Source organism: Onychostoma macrolepis, chromosome 18, assembly GCF_012432095.1.
Source record: "Onychostoma macrolepis isolate SWU-2019 chromosome 18, ASM1243209v1, whole genome shotgun sequence".
NCBI classification, from domain to species: Eukaryota; Metazoa; Chordata; class Actinopteri; order Cypriniformes; family Cyprinidae; genus Onychostoma; species Onychostoma macrolepis.
Window position 1 is genome coordinate 22,863,663 of NC_081172.1, and position 22,789 is coordinate 22,886,451.

General features: G+C 42.0%; 1 protein-coding gene across 1 annotated transcript in view; it reads right to left on the reverse strand.

Annotated features, from left to right (window-relative positions):
- Window positions 1–22,789, reverse strand: part of gse1b (Gse1 coiled-coil protein b) — a 234,955-nt gene that overhangs the window by 159,506 nt on the left and 52,660 nt on the right. The window contains 1 exon segment of the mRNA XM_058750715.1: window positions 9,382–9,559. Coding sequence (XP_058606698.1) covers window positions 9,382–9,559 — 178 coding nt within the window.

The following is a 22,789-nucleotide window of genomic DNA, read 5'->3' on the forward strand; positions in this document are numbered from 1 at the left end:
GGGAGTATAGGGAAAAAAATAGCATAATCTCTGTATGACTTCCTCCTCTGTACGTGAGCACATAAAAGGGGATTAATTTCAGAACAGTTGATTAATGTGAGAAGAATTATCATTATCAGCACCTCTCTCTCAGGGTAATTATTCTAAAACTAGTAGGAATCTCCTTCTCTCATTCTAATTAATTAAACAGAATAGTCTGACCACCACAGCAAATGAACCCCAACTACTTAAAAAAAAAATTATGTGACCATCATGACAATCCTAAGAGAATTGAAGGGGTGATAACTTACTGGTGAACATTACACTACTGCTAACCTGATAGCATAAGACTGGCTGTATTAAACCAAGAGCCTATTTAGCTTAATTAGCTTAGGAGGACATTGAGTCAGAGTGGGAGAATCTAAATAAGAGTTAGATGGGTCGAATTGGCACAAACTCATATGATGTGATTTGTATAAACTTAGTATGAAACTGGAGCAAAAGCAGATTGTATAAAAATGTACAAATGAGATACAAATTTATATGAATTTGCAACAAATCAAAATTCTTGAACAGTTATGAATTGTCACAAGACCGTACTGAATGGGTTTGAATCAGGAATTAGAGCGGTTTGAGTCAGTGTGGGAGGGGGCTGCAGAGTGGAGGTGGAGCTATACAGATTGAGGACTGTGACTGAAGAGAAGAAAGAGAGACAGAGGTGTGACAGAGAGAACGAGCTGCTAGTGCTGTGCATAATCTTGCTCTCCCAGCTGGTCCCCATTAGCCAGGCTGGAGCCGGCAGACCCTCAGGAGAGAGAGTCGTGGCCAGACCACATCACTCCTAATGCAGATGATGGTCTGCAGTGCACCAGCGCCGGGGGAGCCTTACTGACAATTTTAGTGACAAGGGAAAAGTAAACAAATTACTTTAATACACCATCGTCCTCAATACATGTAGAGCAGCACTTGGACGGAGGGTCACAATGCCCATCCCTTACAGTGATGCCTGGAGAGATTCATACATATAAACTCTAGAAAATATATTAATGCTGCTGTTCAGGGTTTTCCTGTCTATTGCATCTCTGCTATTGTGCTAAATTGTTCATTTAGTGAGCCCTCTGTTGCATTCATACATGGGTGGGTTCGATCCTGGTGTCTCACAAGCCAACTCGTAACAACTTGATTGTGGCTAAGGGGATCTCACCTGTTTTTGATGAAATCTCACCCTCTTCAGTAAGAGGCTTGTCACACAAATAGAGCAGAGGGCTGTCAGAGTAATAACTGCCTGATTTTTATTTTATGTTTTTTACTTTTTTAAATTCTTGATCTAGTAAAGCTCGCAATTAAGAAGCACTTAATTGAATGAATTAGGATGTAATGCATGAAGTAACTTCACATTTTGAATGTGCATTTGAATGTGCATTTTTTAATATATGTGCCTTTCCACAGAAAGCTTTTATCTGCTTCAGTATGAAAAAAGTGTAATACTCTAAGCATAAAAATATACACAGTACAAAAATTACGTTTTCTCCCTTTATTTTATATTCTGAGTGAATATAAGTATTTTTATTGCTGATCTTATCGTTCATTCATATAAAAGCACACATAAGTCTATATGAGTTTTCCAACTCTGAATTATTTACATTATTGGACTGAAACGACACAAAAACAAAGTAAACAAAAGTTATTTGGCCTAAAGAGGGAGTTGTGGCCTAATGGTTAGAGAGTCGGACTTGTACCCCAGGTCCAGCAGGGATTGTGGGGGGAGTGAATAACCAGCGATCTCTTCCACCTTCAATACCACGACTAAGGTGAGACCCTTGAGTAAGGCACAGATTGTATTTTACTAGCAGCACAATACATGGATGCTTGTCACAAAAAGGCAGAGGAGTTGACCAATCAGTGATGTACTTACATTCACCCACACACACACACACACACACACACACACATAATCACATACACACAGCACATTTCCTAACCTACAGCACATATCTTCCTGTTTACACGTTTTTTCATCCATTTTAGGTTTACATAAACATTACCAATACTTTGACAATACATCGCTTCATTTGTCATTCCAGTAAAGCACATTTGAATGTATGACTGTGTGAGTGTCTTGCGTCCCCTTGTGGACAATAGAATTTACTAAAGTTAAAACATGCTCAACCATATAAACAACAACTGTGTGGTCAAAACATCACATCACTTAATACACATACACATTTACTCACCTAAAACACAAAGAAAAGGATTGATGGCCCAAATAATATGTGATAACTTTAACTGCAGGTATTTTCAGTGGGAATTTCCTTGAAATATGTGCATGCAAGTATACATACTGCACAAAGGAGCAGATACACATATATGAAATGATAAAGAGACAGCACACATTCCTCTCAGACCGCAGCAAACTTCCACTGTCTTATGAATGGCAGATACTTTTTTTTTGGTCTGTGCAGGTAGGTCAGAATAAATAGCTGCAAAACTGATGTGTTTATGTGTGTAGGGAGAGGGTGTAACACCCCCCATCCCCCGCTGCTGTACTTTTTACCTGTGTAATAAAAGATGTTGTTGGCAAGGAAACCAGCATCTCTGACTCTGACCCACAAAGAGAGTGTAAGTGTGTGTAGTGTGCGCAGGCAGGGGAGATACAGGGAACATGCCAAAAGGATATGGAAGACATGCTTTTAAAATTCCCAATAGGAATAATACAAGCAAAGCTACTTAAGAGAACTCAAAGAGGTGAGAATCATGAACTGGCCAGGTTTTTGTCAGCTGTGTGGCTGCTCTCTGCCTCATAGAGAATATAAGAACTGGGTCTAAAATAGGGACAAAGACCATGACTAAGCATAGGATGATGGATTTCCATGACTTCTAAAGTTGTATGTGATTATATAAGGATTTTTTTATTTTTTTTAAATCATGGTATTGAGACTGCCCTCACAATTTACAGTGTCATGCCAGTTAAATATTTTAGAGCTAGCACACTGTTTACCTTTTTCAAAAATCCAATCATATATTGTCTCACACCCATCACTTTCCCTGCTTTCCTGCCCTCCAGCTCATAGAGTTTGCTTTATCCTTGACAAAAGCAAAGCAGAAATGCATCTAGTTAAACGTCTGAAGTTCACAAATCCTCAAAAGAGTAAAAACTGTCATGACATCTCTTATAGAGACATGACTAGATTTAATAAATCACACTCTCTCTTATTAGAGGTTTTCTGAAATCCACCAATCACAAAACTGACACACTAACCAATTAGAAGTTTAATTGGTGATCAGGCTCCATTCCAAACATTAGCATGTTACCTATACACAACACTGTAAGGTGTCTAAGGCATGCTGCTGATGCTAAATTTGTTCTAACCGTAGACAGCAAAATTATGTCGCCAAAATTTCATTTAGTATTTATGACTGAAATATTTATGTACTGTTTGTGCCCACTGGAATACCAAGTCTAGTCTAAGAATGTCAGACCATTGGAATCAATTTATCACACGGTTCTCAGTGGAAGCTACATACGTCACAAACCAGTCCATTTTAGTTAAAACTACACAAACAAACTCTGATAGGTCTGCTTTAAAAGGGTCATAGATCCTAATAATCAGATCCAGACTTTCAGGGAACTCCGCCATAAATATAATGGCATACTTTGAATTTGCCATTATATGCCATTATTATATGACAAACAAGGTTTATAGTATTCAGTGAAAATCACAGGCACATTTAACTCTAAAAAATTCTAGAAAAATGGGGAGGCATACAAGACAGACCAACAAGATAGACACACCCGAGTTCACTAGATGGATAAAGCCTACCTTCTAAAGAAAGGATCATGGTTTAATCTGTCCAGTCAGCTATATGATAACAATTTATGGTTAGACGTTTCACAATTATACACTACTTCATGGCTTAAACTACTCTCTCTCTCTTTGCCAAAACAAATTACTGTTGGCTGCAGTAAGAAAACCACAAAATTCAACAGAAATCATGCAAACTCCGATTAACCAATCCCTTTCCCCAAATCATTGTGGCTGCTTTGGAAGCACCCCCACTGAGAAATTCTTTCATCTTCGCTTGCTTAAAACACCTCTGGAAAGTCATATGCCAACTCACAGTGAAAGAAATTAAGGCCAGCTGACATGTTTTTGCTCACATCCAGCATCACTGACTGGATTTTGTTACCATGGATGGCAGACGTCCAATCAACATATGGAAAGAGTAGAGTCCAAACATGGTCCCTTTAGGAGCCACTGAGCTGCCACAAAGCAGACTTGTGGCTCAATAGTTCTGTTACACAGTTTGTATCAAATACAGGAACCCACACATGCTTTAGTGTCTGTTAGGGGAATCTGAGCAGTCCTGGAGAAACTAATAACACTGGAGTTTGGCCCAAGCCACTGTCTCCAGCTTAATTCCTCTATCCTCCGGCCACAGCGTATACCACCACACACACTCTTTCCCTCTCTTCCTTAGTTAACTTTATTCCTTAACTTTGCTCCAGATGAGCAGTGGAAAAAGAAGGCAGTGATTTGGCATTCCACCAGCCACAACACTGCCAAGAGACTCAAAGAGTACCCACAACTCCAGCAGCATTTTTATCACATACTTAAAGAGAAACACACGCACAGACTCCTCTTGACACTTTGTCTCTCTCGCAAGCTCGTCACTGTCACCTAAGCTGCTCTCATCTCCTGTCAGAAAAAGAGTGTAGAGTTCACTTTGTCTTTTCTGCATTTGTCGTCTCATCTTTCACACACCGCTTTATTTGTGCGCTTTCTCTATCTTTCACTCTTCCCGAGGAAAGCCCCAGGCGTCGAGTAGCATGGTTTTTTTACTTGCACAGCCCAAATACATTGAGGTTGTGCCGAAGCTGGTTCCTGTTACATCACCGATGATCACTTGGGCTCGTAGGTGGTATTATACAATATTATATTTAATCTTATATTTGTGCTTCAAAATGTAAATCAGCCGCTTATGACTTTTAGGTGTGTCACATGTAAATTCTGGTTTAAATACTGATCTCATTTCAACTCAAATTTAAATAATGATTTCATATATCCTTTAACCTAAAGCATCTAATGATAAATTAAACTAACTCATAAAAAATACTCCTTAAATATGTATGTAAACTCAGCTTTAAATATTGATCTCATGTAAACACATCTTTAAACTCTGATTTGATATAAACTAAAGATAAAGTAAAACTAGATGTAAACTCAGATTATGTAGATCTGTAGCGTGTTGCACAAAGCTATACATATATAGGCATACTACTTATGTTTCTAGGAAATTGTTCTTTTTTTCCTAATATTTAACCATTGACTATATGTACTGTTGACTATAATAGCATAATTGAGAGCTATCAATTTTAACATTTATTAGACTTCACATAAACCCCTTATAATAAATGTCATATTAACCTGTGCCCTTTAGCAAGTAGGAAATATACAGAAATTGAACAAATTTATCAAAAACTAAATTCTAAATTATAGATGAATCCTTTAAGCTACAAAAGTTATTGATTTCCTCTTTTTTCTTTTGTTCTTTGATTAACAGACATCACAGCAGCTGGATTATTAGGTTATTTGCCTGCTATTACTTTAAGAGCTGCCGCTGCTGTATGTGATGTGGATCTGACACGCATCCTTGTAGTTTCTTTTGTGCTTTAATATGAAATAATACAGGCTACAGCACACGCCGCCATATTTGTACATGCAATTGAAGAGCACGCTCTATGATCACAGTATAATGGCTGACAGGACAGGAAGATTAGTTTTTACTGACATATGGCCTGGCAACATCTCATCTGACGGCAGTTCGCTGATTTTTATACTGAAGCTGCCTTATCACCTATAACTTTTCTGTGTTAGTTTGACTAGCACCTGGTGCTGAGGCGTAGTGGGGTGCGCGTCTGAAAAGTCTCCTGTTTGATGCGGTCGTAAAGATATTCTGCATCTAAATAAATGCAATTCTTGTCAAGAAAAAATAGACAGAAGCAGCAGTTGTGATGGGGTGATTAGGGTTATACTTCATATAACCCTAGCTCCACCCCTGCATTAACTGCATTAAATTTTGACAGCACTAATATATATACAAAATTATTAGAAAACTATTTATTTACTTATAATTATTAGAACACTATACAAAATTTGCAGATTTGTCCCAAAATATGGTTGCAATACACAGAGAAAAGCACTTAAACAAGGTGAATTTGAAATGGCTGCTTTAGTTGCCTCTTATAGAATGACAACCAGTTAAATAAAGCAAGTAACACGTTAAACATACTGTATGTATTTGCATTTTCACAAGAACCATGTAAAGATCTAGACAACTGTAAAAGAATTTGAGCAGACAGAATCTTACCATAGAGATGGCACTTCCTGTCTGTCATGTGACTCTCCTTCAGGATGTTTCTACCTGCAGGCGTGTTTAACACTCGTAGATACCTAGATTGTCTTATCTCTCTTCACTGGACAATGTTATGTCCTATATGTTGTTTGGGTCACTATGATATAGTTTACTTAGAAAACACCTTCAATCTGTGGTCAAAGCCAGTATGATCATCTCTGACACAACTGGACAGTTTGTGTGTGTGCTGATTCACAGGACTGTGGTCAGACACATCTCAGATAGACACACAATCATTCCTCCCCCTCCCTCTCTCTACTTCCTGTGCAAAACTGGCCTCCTCATCTCCTCCTGCAGTGTGCTCCTCTATTATACTGTCAAAATGCTATACGAGCTGCAAAGCACATGATTTGTTCCAGAGCCTTTATACCAGACATCAACCTCCTAAAACCCAGAGTCCTAGTCTTTCTGGACCCCTCTGTCTCGGTTGTGTATATGTGTAATAAATAGTACATGTCATCAGATAAGCCACTTGCATTTACCAGTCATTTGCTTTCTGTTTAGACACACATATACAGCTGTGTAACCACACATTTCCGGATGTTTAAACTTGATCAAACAAAACTCTCTACAAAAAGCAAGTTTTCTTGCAATCTATCTTTGGTGGAGTATTAGCGACATGATCCAAATATAATGTGTAACTGATCGATTCACTTTTACTGAAAGGAAAATGTCAAGAACACATTGTGCATCTAAACATACTTTCTGAGACTACATCTGTTTATTTTAAAATGGATATTTAATAAGGTTTGTTAAAGATTTATTATTTATTACATTTTCAATTCAATGTTTTTTATCGTTATGCTGATAACATCCAATGTGTAATAAAAAAGATTAAATTAGATTAAAATGTAACACTTATGGTATATAATTAATTCTTAAAAATTATTTTTGCAATATTTATTATAAATTATTTATTTGTGCACTTCGTTACTTAAAAAAAAAATTGAATCATGTGCCCTCGTAATCTTTAATCAAAATAATTGTTTTTAATTTTTTTTCTTACAGTGTCAGTGTTCAGAGGAGCAGGTCAACACTTGAACGCTTTAGACTGGAACATAAGAAACACATCTCAGCTGCACACACACACGCGCATGGACCTTGCAGACTGTTTGAACAGAAGCTGTTAAAATGCGCGGCTTAAATAATACATGAATGCTCTTCATGTAATGTTGAGGGTAGACAAGGGGATGCTGCAGGGGAGTGGGTGGCACAATTTTCTGCTGACCCAGAGAGGGCAGAATCTCACCCAACTAAATTCCAGAGATGTGTCAGCCCCAATACTCTAAAACAAGACAATGACAGAACAGATAGACAAAGAAGAGCTGAAGGCTAATGCAAAATAATAGAGAGAGACAGCTAGAGAAAGAGCCAGATTATGTGTGACTGTGATGAGAAGAGACGAAAGATCTTTCCAGTCAAACACAAATCCTACAGAAAGTACCACAACTAACTAAATATAAGGGATCTTTTCCATTTATATTTATAATATCCCTTATGAAAAAGAAGTTTATTCAAATGTGGTATTAGTATACTTCTTTTAAACTGAAAATAGGAAAGTATACTTTTAGTTACTTTTTATGTACTTCTCAGAAATGGGATTTATGTACTTCTCAGGAATTTACTTAAAATGACATTTAAGTATACTTATAAAAAGTCTAAATATATTTGAGCTATACTTGTGCTCCTACAATCCGTGTTTTCATTGTTATATGGTAGGGGGCGCTAGTACACATCTTCTGTACAGAATTTTCAAAAAAAGTGAAGAAGAAACCGAAACAACAGATACTTCCACATGTAAACTAACACGATCATCTGACATAAAACAGCATCGAAACTGTGTAACGTTATGGAATAAAATGTCACTAATGAAGATATAATAATGACTGTCATGCTTTGGCGTGTTGATCAACTCCATCTACGTTTTGATTATCATTCTGAATCCAATTCTTAGTCTTTTTTCAGCTTTTTGTTCAAAATGTTGTTTATTATTATTTTTTTATTTATGAAACTTACATTCAAGTGTTTAAAAAAAGAAAGCATGAAGCTAGAATAAAATGTTTTCGTTTACAAGCAGATACCCTGTTCTTTCTTTTGATGTTTTGTATGTTCAGATATTCATATAACAAAATATATGCAAATTAATACCTAAATAGGGACATAGTAGTACTGTATACTTAAAGTATGATGTAAAGTTCACTTAAAGAAAACTTACGAGTATTCTTGCAGTATAAAACTACTAAACTAGTAGTTTACTGACTATACTTCAAAGTGTACTAAAAATGCTACCACAAGTATTTAATTAGTAAACTATCAGTATACCTATAAGTTCACTTTTAGTATAGTTGCAGTACAAGCTAAAAACATTGATGTAAACTAGTTGTGTACCCAAAGTTTACTACTGTTATACTTAAAGTATACTTTTATATACTAGAAAGTGGGCCAATTTAGTCTCAAGGAGTATTTAAATAGTACACTTACAAGTATACTACTAGTACACCGATATTTGTATACTTAGTACATAAAGTATACTTAAAAATATACTTTAACTTTACTTAAGTATACTTAATAAAATAAACTGGTAAGGGATGTTCCAATCGCCAGCCATAGTACGGGTGTATAATACTACACTATTAATTTTGTCACATTGATAAATTACACACTTAATTATATTTCTCAATTTCTCAATATTTCTTAATTATGCATTTCTCCAGTCATAGGCTGTTTTACCAAACTCACAGTTTCCAACATAGGTTACTTAAAAAAAAAAAACATGAAAAAGAATTGTACATCTTCCACTGAAACACACACCAAGCTTTGACACACACTTGACTCTATGGCAAGAAATAAGTATGAGCAGACAATAGAAAATAATCTTTCTTTGCCACCACAGCCGGCACCGCATCAATATCTTGCAAGAAGGGAAGGGAATCATTAAGAATGAGAGAAAGGATCAGGAAAGACGAGTTTGGACTTAAGAATACTCACTGGGCACTGAGCTGTCGGCCTTTTCCACTTTCAGGCTACACAGCGGTGAAGTAGCAGTAGCCATTCTGGGTTCGAATGATGTAGTGTGGTCTTGCTCTGACACTTCTGCCACAGTGACTACTGGTGGTCTGGTCTCTGCATCCTTACTGCTGCTGGCTGACTCCTCCACCATCGAACCCTGCAATAAACATTTTGAATTAACGATCTTCAAAGAAAAAACAGTTTTACTGTACACTGCCCATAGTACACTTTCGCAACACTTATAATATTAATCATGGTTTCTTGCACAAGGTCTTTAGTTTTTCATGATAATTTTCAACCCTATTTCTGATCTGATTATACAGGTTGTACGTTACTCCAAAAATAAAATGCCAAGATCTGAACCCATCTCATGATAAGCAACTACCAAATGTAGACCATTAATCACTCCCACAAAGAGTATATGGCTGTACAACTCTGCAGAAATCTTAGGTATGTTTTCCACTGAACTGGAACAGCCATTCTTTCCATATTTTTGTTTTACATATCACCTGACTAGGGATGTTCATTTCGGTTATTTTTCCTAACCGACAACCGATGCTCGTTAACCGATTATTAACCGTTAACCGACAAGATTATTTTAAATTAGAACTGAATTAAATTAGAAAGAATAAGTGTCTGTGACCCGTTAAAATTACTAACATTTGTTTTCCGGGGATTAATTTTACATGCGTAAAAAGCAGCAAACAACAGAACATGAGGATTCACATGGTCATCATAGCTATCACATCACGCACCTGCAGCGCTTCTGCAGCGGAGAAAAGCATAATAAAGCTAGGCCCTATATATATATATATATATATATATATATATATATATATATATATATATATATATATTATAACGAATAAATAGGCCTATACGAGAAATATATTTTCACTTAAATCATAATTTAAGAAAAGGATAGAAAAACTGTGCAACAAGTAGCGCGAAAGGAAACAGACGGCAGAAAGTGGCATTTTTTTTGGCTTATTTTACAAAAGCGCAAAGATTTGTTTTTATTGTGAATGTACACAAATAAAAGCAAACCTTTTACAATTCCGATTATCTTCAGGACTAAAAGGAGTAGTTGCTTCCACTGTTACAAGGGGGGGAAAAATCAAGTGATTGCTCCTGCGCCGCATGCGCCCACACAGTAAAGCATTCTACCTTGACAATGCAGCCTCATTATCATTATAAAAAACAATCAGTCAAACATATGGGAAAAAAAACCCCACACTGCTCAGTTTAAATATGTAGTAAAATCTGTGCCGTTAAGCGTTATCACCGTACCGCCGTGAAGTTATGCAAAACGTTTTGTTTTATGTGGATATTGGAACGCGAGTGAAGTAGGCCTAGGCTACATAAAAGGTAAATAATATTCTGGCATTCAAATACATCACGAAGACAGAAACATTTGATTTTGTATGAATGAGAGACCCAACATTGGTTTCAGTTTCGTTTAGCCTAAATGAATTCGTTTTGGTTTGTCGTTTATATTGCTAGGCCTATAGCTTCTTACATTTTTAATTGTTGTTCTTTTCTAAATAGCCTACTGTTAATTGAAAGGATAGGTTGAGGAGTGAGGGGAACTAAAATAGTCTATATGTTTACAGTGTTTATTATAATGTTTGTAATTCGCGTCGGCCTATTTCTGAATGAAATAATAAAATGCGACTAATAGGAGACTTATGTTTTCTCTCTCTCTCTCTCTCTCTCTCTCTCTCTCTAAAAAACATTTTTTTTAATTTTTTTTTTATATGCGTAGCTTATTTTAACCATGCAGCAAACCTTTTAAAATATTTTGATAAATTACTGAAAAATAAATAAATAAATAAGTGACTTTAAACCGTTTAACTGATTGTATTAATCGGTCAAAATTCTTATTGGTTAACGGTTAAAATGAACATCCCTACACCTGACCCTTGCATGTTCATTTATAAAAATATTTTGGCTATGTTGATGAATACCCTCAGTTCCATTTAACACATACTACCATGGTAGAGTCCATAACAGATTTTTTTCAATAGTTAATAAAACATTTAAGCAGATTCTATTTGTGCCTGCACATGAGTAAAGTTCAATGCTATGAAGAAGAAAGCATGTTCAACATGCTTCTAATCTAATTACTCTCTAATTGTGTAAGACTGCTATATAAACTCTCAAACAGTGCGTTGATAGCCACGTGATGAAACATCTCCTCAGCAAGCAGAGCACTGATTACACACTGCCAGAGCTAATAGGCCCTGTCAGCTGCTCCACTGTTTTTAGCAGCTGTCTTTACTTTGATTTCTGGGGAACGATGAAAGTCTCATCTTTCTAGTGATAGAGCCCAGATATGAGACAGACTGCCCCTAGATCCATCAGGCGAACAAGCGAGACAGAGGAAGAGGAGACATTGAACAGCACCAGTAGGTGAGCACTGATGAGATGCTGACTGACCACAAAAGGACGGTGAGATGCTGAAAGGGAGGAAACAGGGGAAGATCTATCAGACCGAAATCTGGAGTTCAGCAAAAGCTTCTGTACCCAAGTAGATTATTATTATTATTTTTTAAACCATATAACCATGGTAATGAGTCCAGCCCTGTACAGAAACCCTCAGTAGATCCTCCAGTCTGAGATCCACAGTTATTAAAACTGAAAATTGTTTTTATATGAGATTTAGAAAAAAAAATTTTTCTCTCTCTCTCTGGTTTTCAAACATAGAAAGTGTAATTAGATATTGAACAGGAATTGCACAAGAAGTTGCCAGAATGCTGGTGTTGTGCCCATTTTCGACGTATTTGACTTGCTTCAAATTATTACCCCCCTTGTTGAAATGGCTACCTGATTGCCTAATCCTAACCCCACCCCTAATCCTAACCCCTCCCCCACACCTAACCCTAAACCTACCAATACTATGGGGGCAATAATCTGGCGGGGGTCAGAATTCAGCACAACACCAGTAAAGGTATTTACTTGCAGTGAATTTAGGGTAATAAGCAAATTTGTGAAACACAGCATTTGTTTTTGCATTCTTGTCGCATTAACAGACAGAACATTTTGTTACATGTTATGCAGTAACATTTTGATTTCAGGTTACTGGATGTCATATCAACTTTTCATACGCAACCTCTAAATACGGCAATCATGGTGAAACAGTAGGTAGGCCTATAAATAAACAGGTAAACACTCAAGATTGTGTGGCGAGGGAATCCTCCATCCTACAAACTCTCACTCGTCTAAAAGCACAATACCTGGGTCAATCACCTTTTTACTATTCGGCAGAAACAGAAAAATTTGAGTTTGATTATGGCACAAGTTAATTCATCACACAGATTCACAAAGCCCTTTACATCCCTTCACTCTTAATTAGGTGTGTCAACGCTAACGCTAACGCATGCGATTAATCAAAAAATTTTTACGCGTTAATATTTTTTTAACGCAGATTAATCGTTTGATATGGTTTGACCCCAACTTCTTCCCGTCATCACAGCGCGGAAGGTTATCTATCATTGTGTGATGAGGGTACAGCACAGTGTTGCCAGAGTAAAGATAGTGGCACAAGTGGTTTAGTTTGAAAATACAGTTGCGGGAAAAATTACAGAGCCGTGGCGGGTTGCGGTTTTTTGGGCTACTTTTATAATGTACCGCGGCCACCCAAAGTGTATATAGACAAATAAAAATTAAAATAGATCCTTTTACTAATGTGTATTATACTTGGAATGCATCCCTGGCAACTTAAGAATGGAGAGGCGGTTGTAACATCACAAACAACGTGAGTTTCAGCCAGAAATAAACATGACAACAGCCACTATAGATTATATAAGATAATACACACGATTACGATAGAATATGGTCTGTATGTGATTTTCTTGAGAATGTGTACGTCTAAAATGCTCATTTGTGCAGCGATATAAATAGCATATTTTAACAACAATAAACAACCAAATTCCACATGTGATCGAAAAATGAAGTTATTACAAACACTCAATGGTGGTTTGAAGTGAGTTCTGAGAAAAAGTGTACTATTAATCTTATAAATTGTCTTATGAAGCATGTTAGCTCTAATACAGCTGCAGAACAGGTCCAATTCTTCTTTATAATGCATTTTATCATAATACTTCACGTAAGGTCGCAAGAAATGTTTTGTTGTATTTATTTAGAAATACTTTTGATAATAGTTGGGTAAATGTATACTGGGATTGAAGCGATGTGGCTTGGTAAACGTTTTATCGCCAGTTTAAAGGTCGATTTATGGCTCAATAAAAACAAAAGAATAATGATAAAAGAATAATAAGGATTATGCCTCATACCTGGCGGAGGTGTGAAAGGTTCTGTTTCCTTAAACTAGTTTGTCATGCATTTCTTTTTCAACACATTTACAGGTAAATCCTAGTATTTTAAATTTGCGATTAATCATGATTAATCACAGTCCATGACTGTGATTAACGCGATTAAATTTTTTAATCGATTGACAGCACTACTCTTAATATGATGTACACAATATAAAGTGGAAAAAAAGCAAATTCAAGGTTTAATACATGGTACAACATGCACACCTTTCATTGCTCTGCCTTTCAGGTATGAGAAGAACAGAAGCAGGAGAAGAAAATTCTATGCATCTCAGCAATTAAAAAAAGAGAGAAACAGATGATGATGACTACCTATGTATGTTCCGTATTTATTTTTATGTATGTATGTATGTGTGTGTGTGTGTATTTATTTATTTATCATTCATTAATTCATTCATGGAAGCTCAGAAGCAAAGTAATTTACATCACCAATTTACAACACCAAAACAAAAAACCTGTTGTTTAAAGTCCTGTTTGTGCTGAATATTCACATTTAGTATGAAAAGGCCTTTACTGTCAAAAAACTGCCAGTCAGGTATCAGTCTTACTGTATGTACACCTTTTATAAAAAGGTGTTTTGATGAAAAAAAAAATACTGAAACGGTCGCCTTCACCCTCCCACACATGATTTTCAATGCCCCCTGCTTTCAGAAACCCTTTGGGGTGAAGGTAAATGCTATTGATTTGCACTTTCTGCCTCACCGGGACTTCATAGCAGTGTGAGCTGACCAACTTGACTGCTTGCCTCTCAGCATGGCCCTAACCTGCACTTGTGTGTGAGAGAGAAAGACAGAGTATATAACACATACGTAATATAAATGCAATTTATTGCAACTCATGCATCTGTCGCAACCAGTGATGGGAATAACGGCGTTATAAATAAACGGCGTTACTAACGGCGTTATTTTTTTCAGTAACGAGTAATCAAACGAATTACTGTTTCCCCGTTACAACGCCGTTACCGTTACTGGCAATAAAATGTGGCGTTACTAGCCTATATTATATTATAATGAAATTTTTCAGTTCATCTGAATGGATGCGCAGTGAAGCTGTATTTGACGTACCATAAACTCTAGTGTAAAGGCGCACGGCTTGCCGTGCTTTCTCTCACATACACGCACGCAAAGAAAGATACAGAGCACGAGAGTCTTTCATAACATGCAGACGCTACATGTAAACGATATTCTTTGTTGTATTTTCCTGTCAAAATAACGGAGTTCCTTTGGAATTCTTCAGCTTTTAAGAACTGCCGGTTTCTCTGGTAGTGGGCGGAGCTAATGCGCAAACGACAATCTCATTTGCTGGCGCTCACCTATTATCGTCCCTGTTTTGATTTCAGCAAATAAATTCGAGCGAATGCAGACAACGTGATTAATATTCATGAACCCAGCAGCTCATTAATCCTTAGTGCGTTTTATATTGATGACAAATATGCATTCATCCTTGGTTATTCTAATTACAAAAGTTATATCATCATATAATATTAAATTATCATAATATTATATTATAATACTTGATACTAAGTGTCAGTAGATACATAGTGTAGATTAATGTACAAAGTTTTTGTCACGGCACGGTAGGGATGTGCAACGAAGGAACAAGGTCTGGGTCCAGATGCAGGGAAAAAACACTTTAATAAACAACGAAAAAGCCAACAGGGCAAAAACAAATCAGGTAAAGGAGTGGGATACATGAAACGGCAACACAGTGCATGTATCCCCAGAGTCAGAACAGCAACTACAACAAACAACGAACAATTATTATTCTACCAGACAGAGTAGCGGGAGTGTGGCGTATAAATAGACCATGGTGATGGAGAACAGCTGGGAGTGTGATCAGTGGCAGGTGTGTGTGGTAATGGCAATTGAGTCTGGGAAGACGGGAGGTGGCGACCTCTGGTGGTGAGGGGGAGCATCGTGGACCCGGACTCATGACAGGACCCCCCCTCTAAGGAATGGATTCCAGACGTTCCCAAGCACCCATCCAAGGGGAAGACAAGGCGAGAACGGAGCAGGGGAGGGGAAGGGGAGGGATGGGGAAGGGAAGGGATGGGGGAGGGCCAGGTCCGTGCGCTGGAGGGGGACCTGGGGACTGAGGCAGCGGCGGCGGGATGGGGACCCAGGGCAGAACCCGCGGCCACACCAGCGGTGGGTGTAGAGCTGCCACCCCGTAGCGGGCAATGGCTGGCTCCACCTCCTTGGGAGCCTTGTGAGCGGGCACCACCGCCTCGGAAGGACCGGAAGCGGACACCGCCGCCTCGGGAACCTTGTGTGCGGACACCGCCGCCTCGGGAGGACCGCGAGCGGGCACCGCCGCTTCGGGACGATCGTGAACGGCTACCGCCGTCTCGGGAACCCTGTGTGCGGACACCGCCGCCTCGGGAACCTTGTGTGCGGACACCGCCGCTTCGGGGATCCTGTGAGGATCGTGAGCGGGCACCACCGCTTCGGGACGATCGTGAGCGGACACCGCCGCTTCGGGACGATCGTGAGCGGACACCGCCGCTTCGGGGATCCTGTGAGCGGACACCGCCGCTGAACCTTGTGTGCGGACACCGCCGCTTGGGGCGATCGTGAACGGCTACCGCCGTTTGGGGCGATCGTGAACGGCTACCGCCGCCTCGGGAACCTTGTGCGGACACCGCCTGAACCTTGTGTGCGGACACCGCCGCCGGGGACCCTGTGAGGATCGTGAGTGGGCACCGCCGCTTTGGGACGATCGTGAGCGGACACCGCCGCCGGGAGAATCTGGAGCTTTGTGAGCGGACATCGCCGCCTCAGGAGGGCATGACGGACACCGCCGCCTCGGGAACCTTGTGTGCGGACACCGCCGCCTGGGAACCTTGTGTGCGGACACCGCCGCCTCGGGAACCCTGTGTGCGGACACCGCCGCGGGATCCTGTGAGGATCGTGGCGGCCACCGCCGCCTCGGGAACCTTGTGAGCGGACATCGCCACCTCGGGAGGACCGCGAGCGGACACCGCCGCCTCGGGAACCTTGTGTGCGGACACCGCCGCCTCGGGAACCTTGTGTGCGGACACCGCCGCCTCGGGAACCTTGTGTGCGGACACCGCCGCCTGAACCTTGTGTGCGGGCACCGCCGCCTCGGGAACCTTGTGTGCGGGCACCGCCGCCTCGAACCTTGTGTGCGGGCACCGCTGCCTCGGGAACCTTGTGTGCAGACCCGCCGCCTCGGGGACGATCGTGAATGGCTACTGCCGCCTCAGGAACCCTGTGTGCGGACACCGCCGCTTCCGGGATCCTGTGAGGATCGTGAGCGGGCATCGCCGTTTCGGGACGATCGTGAGCGGACACCGCCGCTTCCGGACGATCGTGAACAGACACCGCCGCTTGGGGCGATCGTGGCGGACACCGCCGCTCGGGATCCTGTGAGCGGACACCGCCGCTTGAGATCCTGTGGCGGACACCGCCGCTTGGGATCCTGTGAGATCGTGAGCGGCTACCGCCGCCTCGGGGACGATCGTGAACGGCTACCGCCGCCTCGGGAACCTTGTGTGCGGACACCGCCGCCGGGGACCCTGTGAGGATCGTGAGTGGCCACCGCCGCTTCGGGACGATCGTGAGCGGACACCGCCACTTCGGGAGAATCTGGAGCTTTGTGAGCGGACATCGCCGCCTCAGGAGGGCATGACGGACACCGCCGCCTGAACCTTGTGTGCGGACACCGCCGCTGAACCTTGTGTGCGGACACCGCCGCCTCGGGAACCTTGTGTGCGGACACCGCCGCCGGGGATCCTGTGAGGATCGTGAGCGGGCACCGCCGCCTGGGAACCTTGTGTGCGGACACCGCCGCTCGGACGATCGTGAACGGACACCGCCGCCTGAACCTTGTGTGCGGACACCGCCGCCTCGAACCTTGTGTGCGGACACCGCCGCCTCGGGAACCTTGTGTGCGGACACCGCCGCCTGAACCTTGTGTGCGGGCACCGCCGCCTGAACCTTGTGTGCGGGCACCGCCGCCTGAACCTTGTGCGGACACCGCCGCCTCGGGAACCTTGTGTGCAGACCCGCCGCCTCGGGGACGATCGTGAATGGCTACTGCCGCCTCAGGAACCCTGTGTGCGGACACCGCCGCCGGGGATCCTGTGAGGATCGTGGCGGGCATCGCCATTTCGGGGCGATCGTGAGCGGACACCGCCGCCTCGGGGACGATCGTGAACAGACACCGCCGCTTGGGACGATCGTGAGCGGACACCGCCGCCGGGGATCCTGTGGAGATCGTGGCGGCCACCGCCGCCTCGGGAACCCTGTGTGCGGACACCGCCGCCGGGGCGATCGTGAACGGCTACCGCCGCCTCGGGGACGATCGTGAACGGCTACCGCCGCCTCGGGAACCTTGTGTGCGGACACCGCCGCCGGGGACCCTGTGAGGATCGTGAGTGGGCACCGCCGCTTTGGGACGATCGTGAGCGGACACCGCCGCCGGGAGAATCTGGAGCTTTGTGAGCGGACATCGCCGCCTCAGGAGGGCATGACGGACACCGCCGCCTCGGGAACCTTGTGTGCGGACACCGCCGCCTGGGAACCTTGTGTGCGGACACCGCCGCCTCGGGAACCCTGTGTGCGGACACCGCCGCTTCGGGGATCCTGTGAGGATCGTGAGCGGCCACCGCCGCCTCGGGAACCTTGTGAGCGGACATCGCCACCTCGGGAGGACCGCGGCGGACACCGCCGCCTCGGGAACCTTGTGTGCGGACACCGCCGCCTGAACCTTGTGCGGACACCGCCGCCTGAACCTTGTGTGCGGACACCGCCGCCTGAACCTTGTGTGCGGGCACCGCCGCCTCGGGAACCTTGTGTGCGGGCACCGCCGCCTCGAACCTTGTGTGCGGGCACCGCTGCCTCGGGAACCTTGTGTGCAGACCCCGCCGCCTCGGGACGATCGTGAATGGCTACTGCCGCCTCAGGAACCCTGTGTGCGGACACCGCCGCTTCGGGGATCCTGTGAGGATCGTGAGCGGGCATCGCCATTTCGGGACGATCGTGAGCGGACACCGCCGCTCGGGATCCTGTGAGGATCGTGAGCGGACACCGCCGCCGGGACGATCGTGAGCGGACACCGCCGCTTCGGGACGATCGTGAGCGGGCACCGCCGCTTCGGGGATCCTGTGGAGATCGTGAGCGGCCACCTCCGCTTCGGGAGGACTGCGAGCAGACCACGCCGCTCGCAATGACATCAGCGGGGGTTCCTGCACGCAGCGTATCAGCCCTGGACGCTCTGGGAGCGGGCTGGAGGTACTGGGTGCGGCAGACGAGGCCTCTGACGCCCCTTTGACCGCCGCTTCAGTAGCGGGCTCCGCAGCTAACTCCACCCTGAAAGCTGAGCCGCTCAACTGCAAAGCCAGGTTGATGTAGTCCTCCAGCGATTCCTCTGGGGCCCAGTATGGCATCATGGATTTAAAGGGGTCGGCCAGGCCTCCCCAGAAGATGACCATGAGGCAGGTCTTCTCTGTAGCCGACTGGCGAGCCATTTCCACAAAGTCCCCGGCATAATCCTCGATGGTCCGGTCTCCCTGCCGGATATCGAGGAATTTCCCTGCTGGACCCATGTGTGCTGGTAGAATTCTGTCACGGCACGGTAGGGATGTGCAAGGCAAGAACAAGATCAGGGTCCAAATGCAGGGAAAAAACTAATTTAATAATTAACAGATTAAGGAGTGGGATACATAAAACGGCAACACAGTGCGTGTATCCCCAGAGTCTGACAGCAACTACAAATCACCACAAACAACGAACAATTATTATTCTACCAGACAGAGTAGCGGGAGTGTGGCGTATAAATAGACCATGGTGATGGAGAACAGCTGGGAGTGTGATCAGTGGCAGGTGTGTGTGGTAATGGCAATTGAGTCTGGGAAGACGGGAGGTGGCGACCTCTGGTGGTGAGGGGGAGCATCGTGGACCCGGACTCATGACAGTTTTATAATAATAATTTATTCTTTTTAGTGTCCATTTCATTAATTTAACATATTTAATATTGGGGGCATCCAAAGTTATTTGACATTTGAACATTTTTTTTTTTAAAGTAACGCAATAGTTACTTTCCCTGGTAATTAGTTACTTTTATAATGATGTAACTCAGTTACTAACTCAGTTACTATTTGTGAGAAGTAACTAGTAACTATAACTAATTACTTTTTTAAAGTAACGTGCCCAACACTGGTCGCAACTCAATCGTATATATTATCAAAAAACTCTCTGTATACGTGTTTGGATGTGTGTGTGTTTCTGTCTGTGTCTGGACCAGGTCATTAGGATGTGTATTCAGCTTCGGGCTGTTTATTTAAGGGGAGGCGATGACGATTCAGTGACAGTTGATTCACACTACACCGCCTAACAAACAGCACCAACCACAGCAAACTCACTTCTGTCTGTCACACCCAATGCTTCCTCTGTAATTTTGCTAAGCAAAACCTGTTTCTAACCTTTCAGTCAACTAAGCAGAGACCATACCATATTGTTCACTATGCCTTGCTTTGAGAAATTTATTTCTATACATATTAGCTCATGGTACTATGTTCAGAGATTGAGTGTCTGGTGTTCTCCAGTGCTGCAGAAAAATGACTTCTTAAAGCACACACAACCACTAAACAAAACTGATGCATTTTCACACAAGACACTTTGTGGGTGGTGAGATGTAAAATTAAAGGCTGTACTCGATAGCTTTTCATCGTTTCAAACAATAAAATATTAGAGAATTTCTTGACAAAGAATAACCTCTCTTATCATCAGCAATCATGCACAGGCAGTTCTAGTCTAGTCTAGTCGTACCGTGTCTGAGTCTCTTCTGCTCTGTCTTGATTTCTGCCCAGTTTACCTGTGCCTGCAGCACAGCCTCTCCTTAGGAGAGGCTGGACTGTCTGCCTGTTTTTGAACACATGCCTGCCTGCAGGTCTCTGTGCTCACCTCTGCCCTCAGGATTTGTTGCATTACTGGACTGTCTCTGGCTTCTGACCCTCTCACCTTGCTTTCGACTCTGCTTCTCTGTCTGCCTTGTCAGCAACACAATTGTTTACAACAGATGCACAAAAGTGGAATTTTGGTGTCATGTTTTATGGGAAAGTAAATGGTAAGTTTGGATCCAAGAGAGACTTTAGGTATTGTGCGCTGAACTTATAAGCAGAACAAAATAGGAGTAAAAGCCATAAATACCTAGAATGAGAGAGAAATAAAGATCCAGTTAAAACCATACAAACACATACATACACTTTTCAATACAAACACACCAAATATTAGGGGAGTTTCTATTCAGTTAATAACGATTTATGTCAGTCAGCTGACAATTATCCTTCTGTCCCAAAATGCATTGATGGTTGCTTGGTAAAAGAGGACTGGAGTATGACAGTGCGATCTCTGTGGTATTTCTGGACCCTTTTCATAACCTTTTAAAGACAAAGTACAGGAATGCAATAAGCGTTGAATCAGCATTAAATTGACATCTATACAGCCAGACATTACATCCATTCACACGAAACAAGTTTTTGCATTTCACTGGGGCTTACTCTTTGAAGTTGGGATCTGGGTATGTAAAGATGCTACATTTTTGCTGTTATTTTAAAAACAATGCTTGGGATTTCCCAAGCACTGCATTCAGTGTGAGTGTAGATGAGGCAAGGATTATTGATTTATGCTTTAAAAATATACATTCATCCAATAACAATAATCTGTGTCATGTGGATCATTCATAATGTACTATCAGTTACAAAATATTAACAGCAGTAAACCAGAACATACAGGAAGAGCTTTGGTAGATGAGTTGTATGACATGAAGGCACTGCTTATTACACAAGACCTGTTTCTCTATTCTTAATACTCCGTAGTCTGTAGTAATCAACTAAACACACTTTCACTTTGAACTTTCTAAAAAACAAAACAAAAAAAACAACATGCTGTCCAGAGAAACACACTGCATAAAATGTTACATAATGACCATATTAGAGCAACTACTACAAATCATACAGTAATACCCAATATTACAAAACTTATTCAAATGCAAATGAAAACAAATATGTCTTCAGACTGCTTTTAAAACCATCAACACAGTCAGCGGATTTAATCCTCGAAGGCAAACCATTCTACAGTCTTGGGGCTGTGGTAGCAAAGGCATGGTCAACCTAACTGTTCCTCAATCTCATCTGAAGTGCAAGACAGAGCTGGTTTGAAGAACAAAGAGATTACATTTGATTAGCTCTAAAATGGACGGTACAAATCCACAATGCTGTCGTTATATGGGGTTGTCATGACATGAAGCACTGCATTACTGATTCACACATTGATCTATGCAATTTACACAACCGCAATTTAATGTTTCCAGTTGTGTGCACATTTTGCAAAAAATATGAGTTACTTCCATCAAATTGCAAAAACTGCATACACATAAAACAAGTTGTTACAAATGCTTGCAGGGGCTATTGTGCCTGACTGGTTGTTTATTAATTGCTGACTCCTTCAATTAGTCGATGTCTCTAATTCTCACTCATCCTCAGCTTTATCACCCTCTCTCAATCTTGCCTGGGTGTGTGTTTTCAGCACTGAAGACAAAAAGAGCAATCAGTGTGTCAAGTCAAGTCAAGTCACCTTTATTTATATAGCGCTTTTACAATACAGATTGTGTCAAAGCACTTAACAGTATCAAATTGGAGGATAGAGTGTCAGTAATGTATAATGATAAGATTAAACACTCAATTTTCAGTTAAAGGCATTTCATTATTGAATTCAGAGATGTCATTGTCTAGCTCAGTTTAGTTTAAATAGTATCTGTGCAATCAAATCGGCGATAATCGCTAGAAATTAAGTGTCCCCAACTGAGCAAGCCAGAGGCGACAGCGGCAAGGAACCAAAACTCCTCTGAGACAGAATGGAGAAAAAACCTTGGGAGAAACCAGGCTCAGTCGGGGCCAGTTCTCCTCTGACCAGACGAAACCCGCAGTTCAAAAGTTTCTATTTCTATTTTAATTTTGTTGCAATTTCTAACAATAGTAGTATTATGTAGTTAGGTATTTTATTATATTTTAGTTATTTTGTTATTTTTGG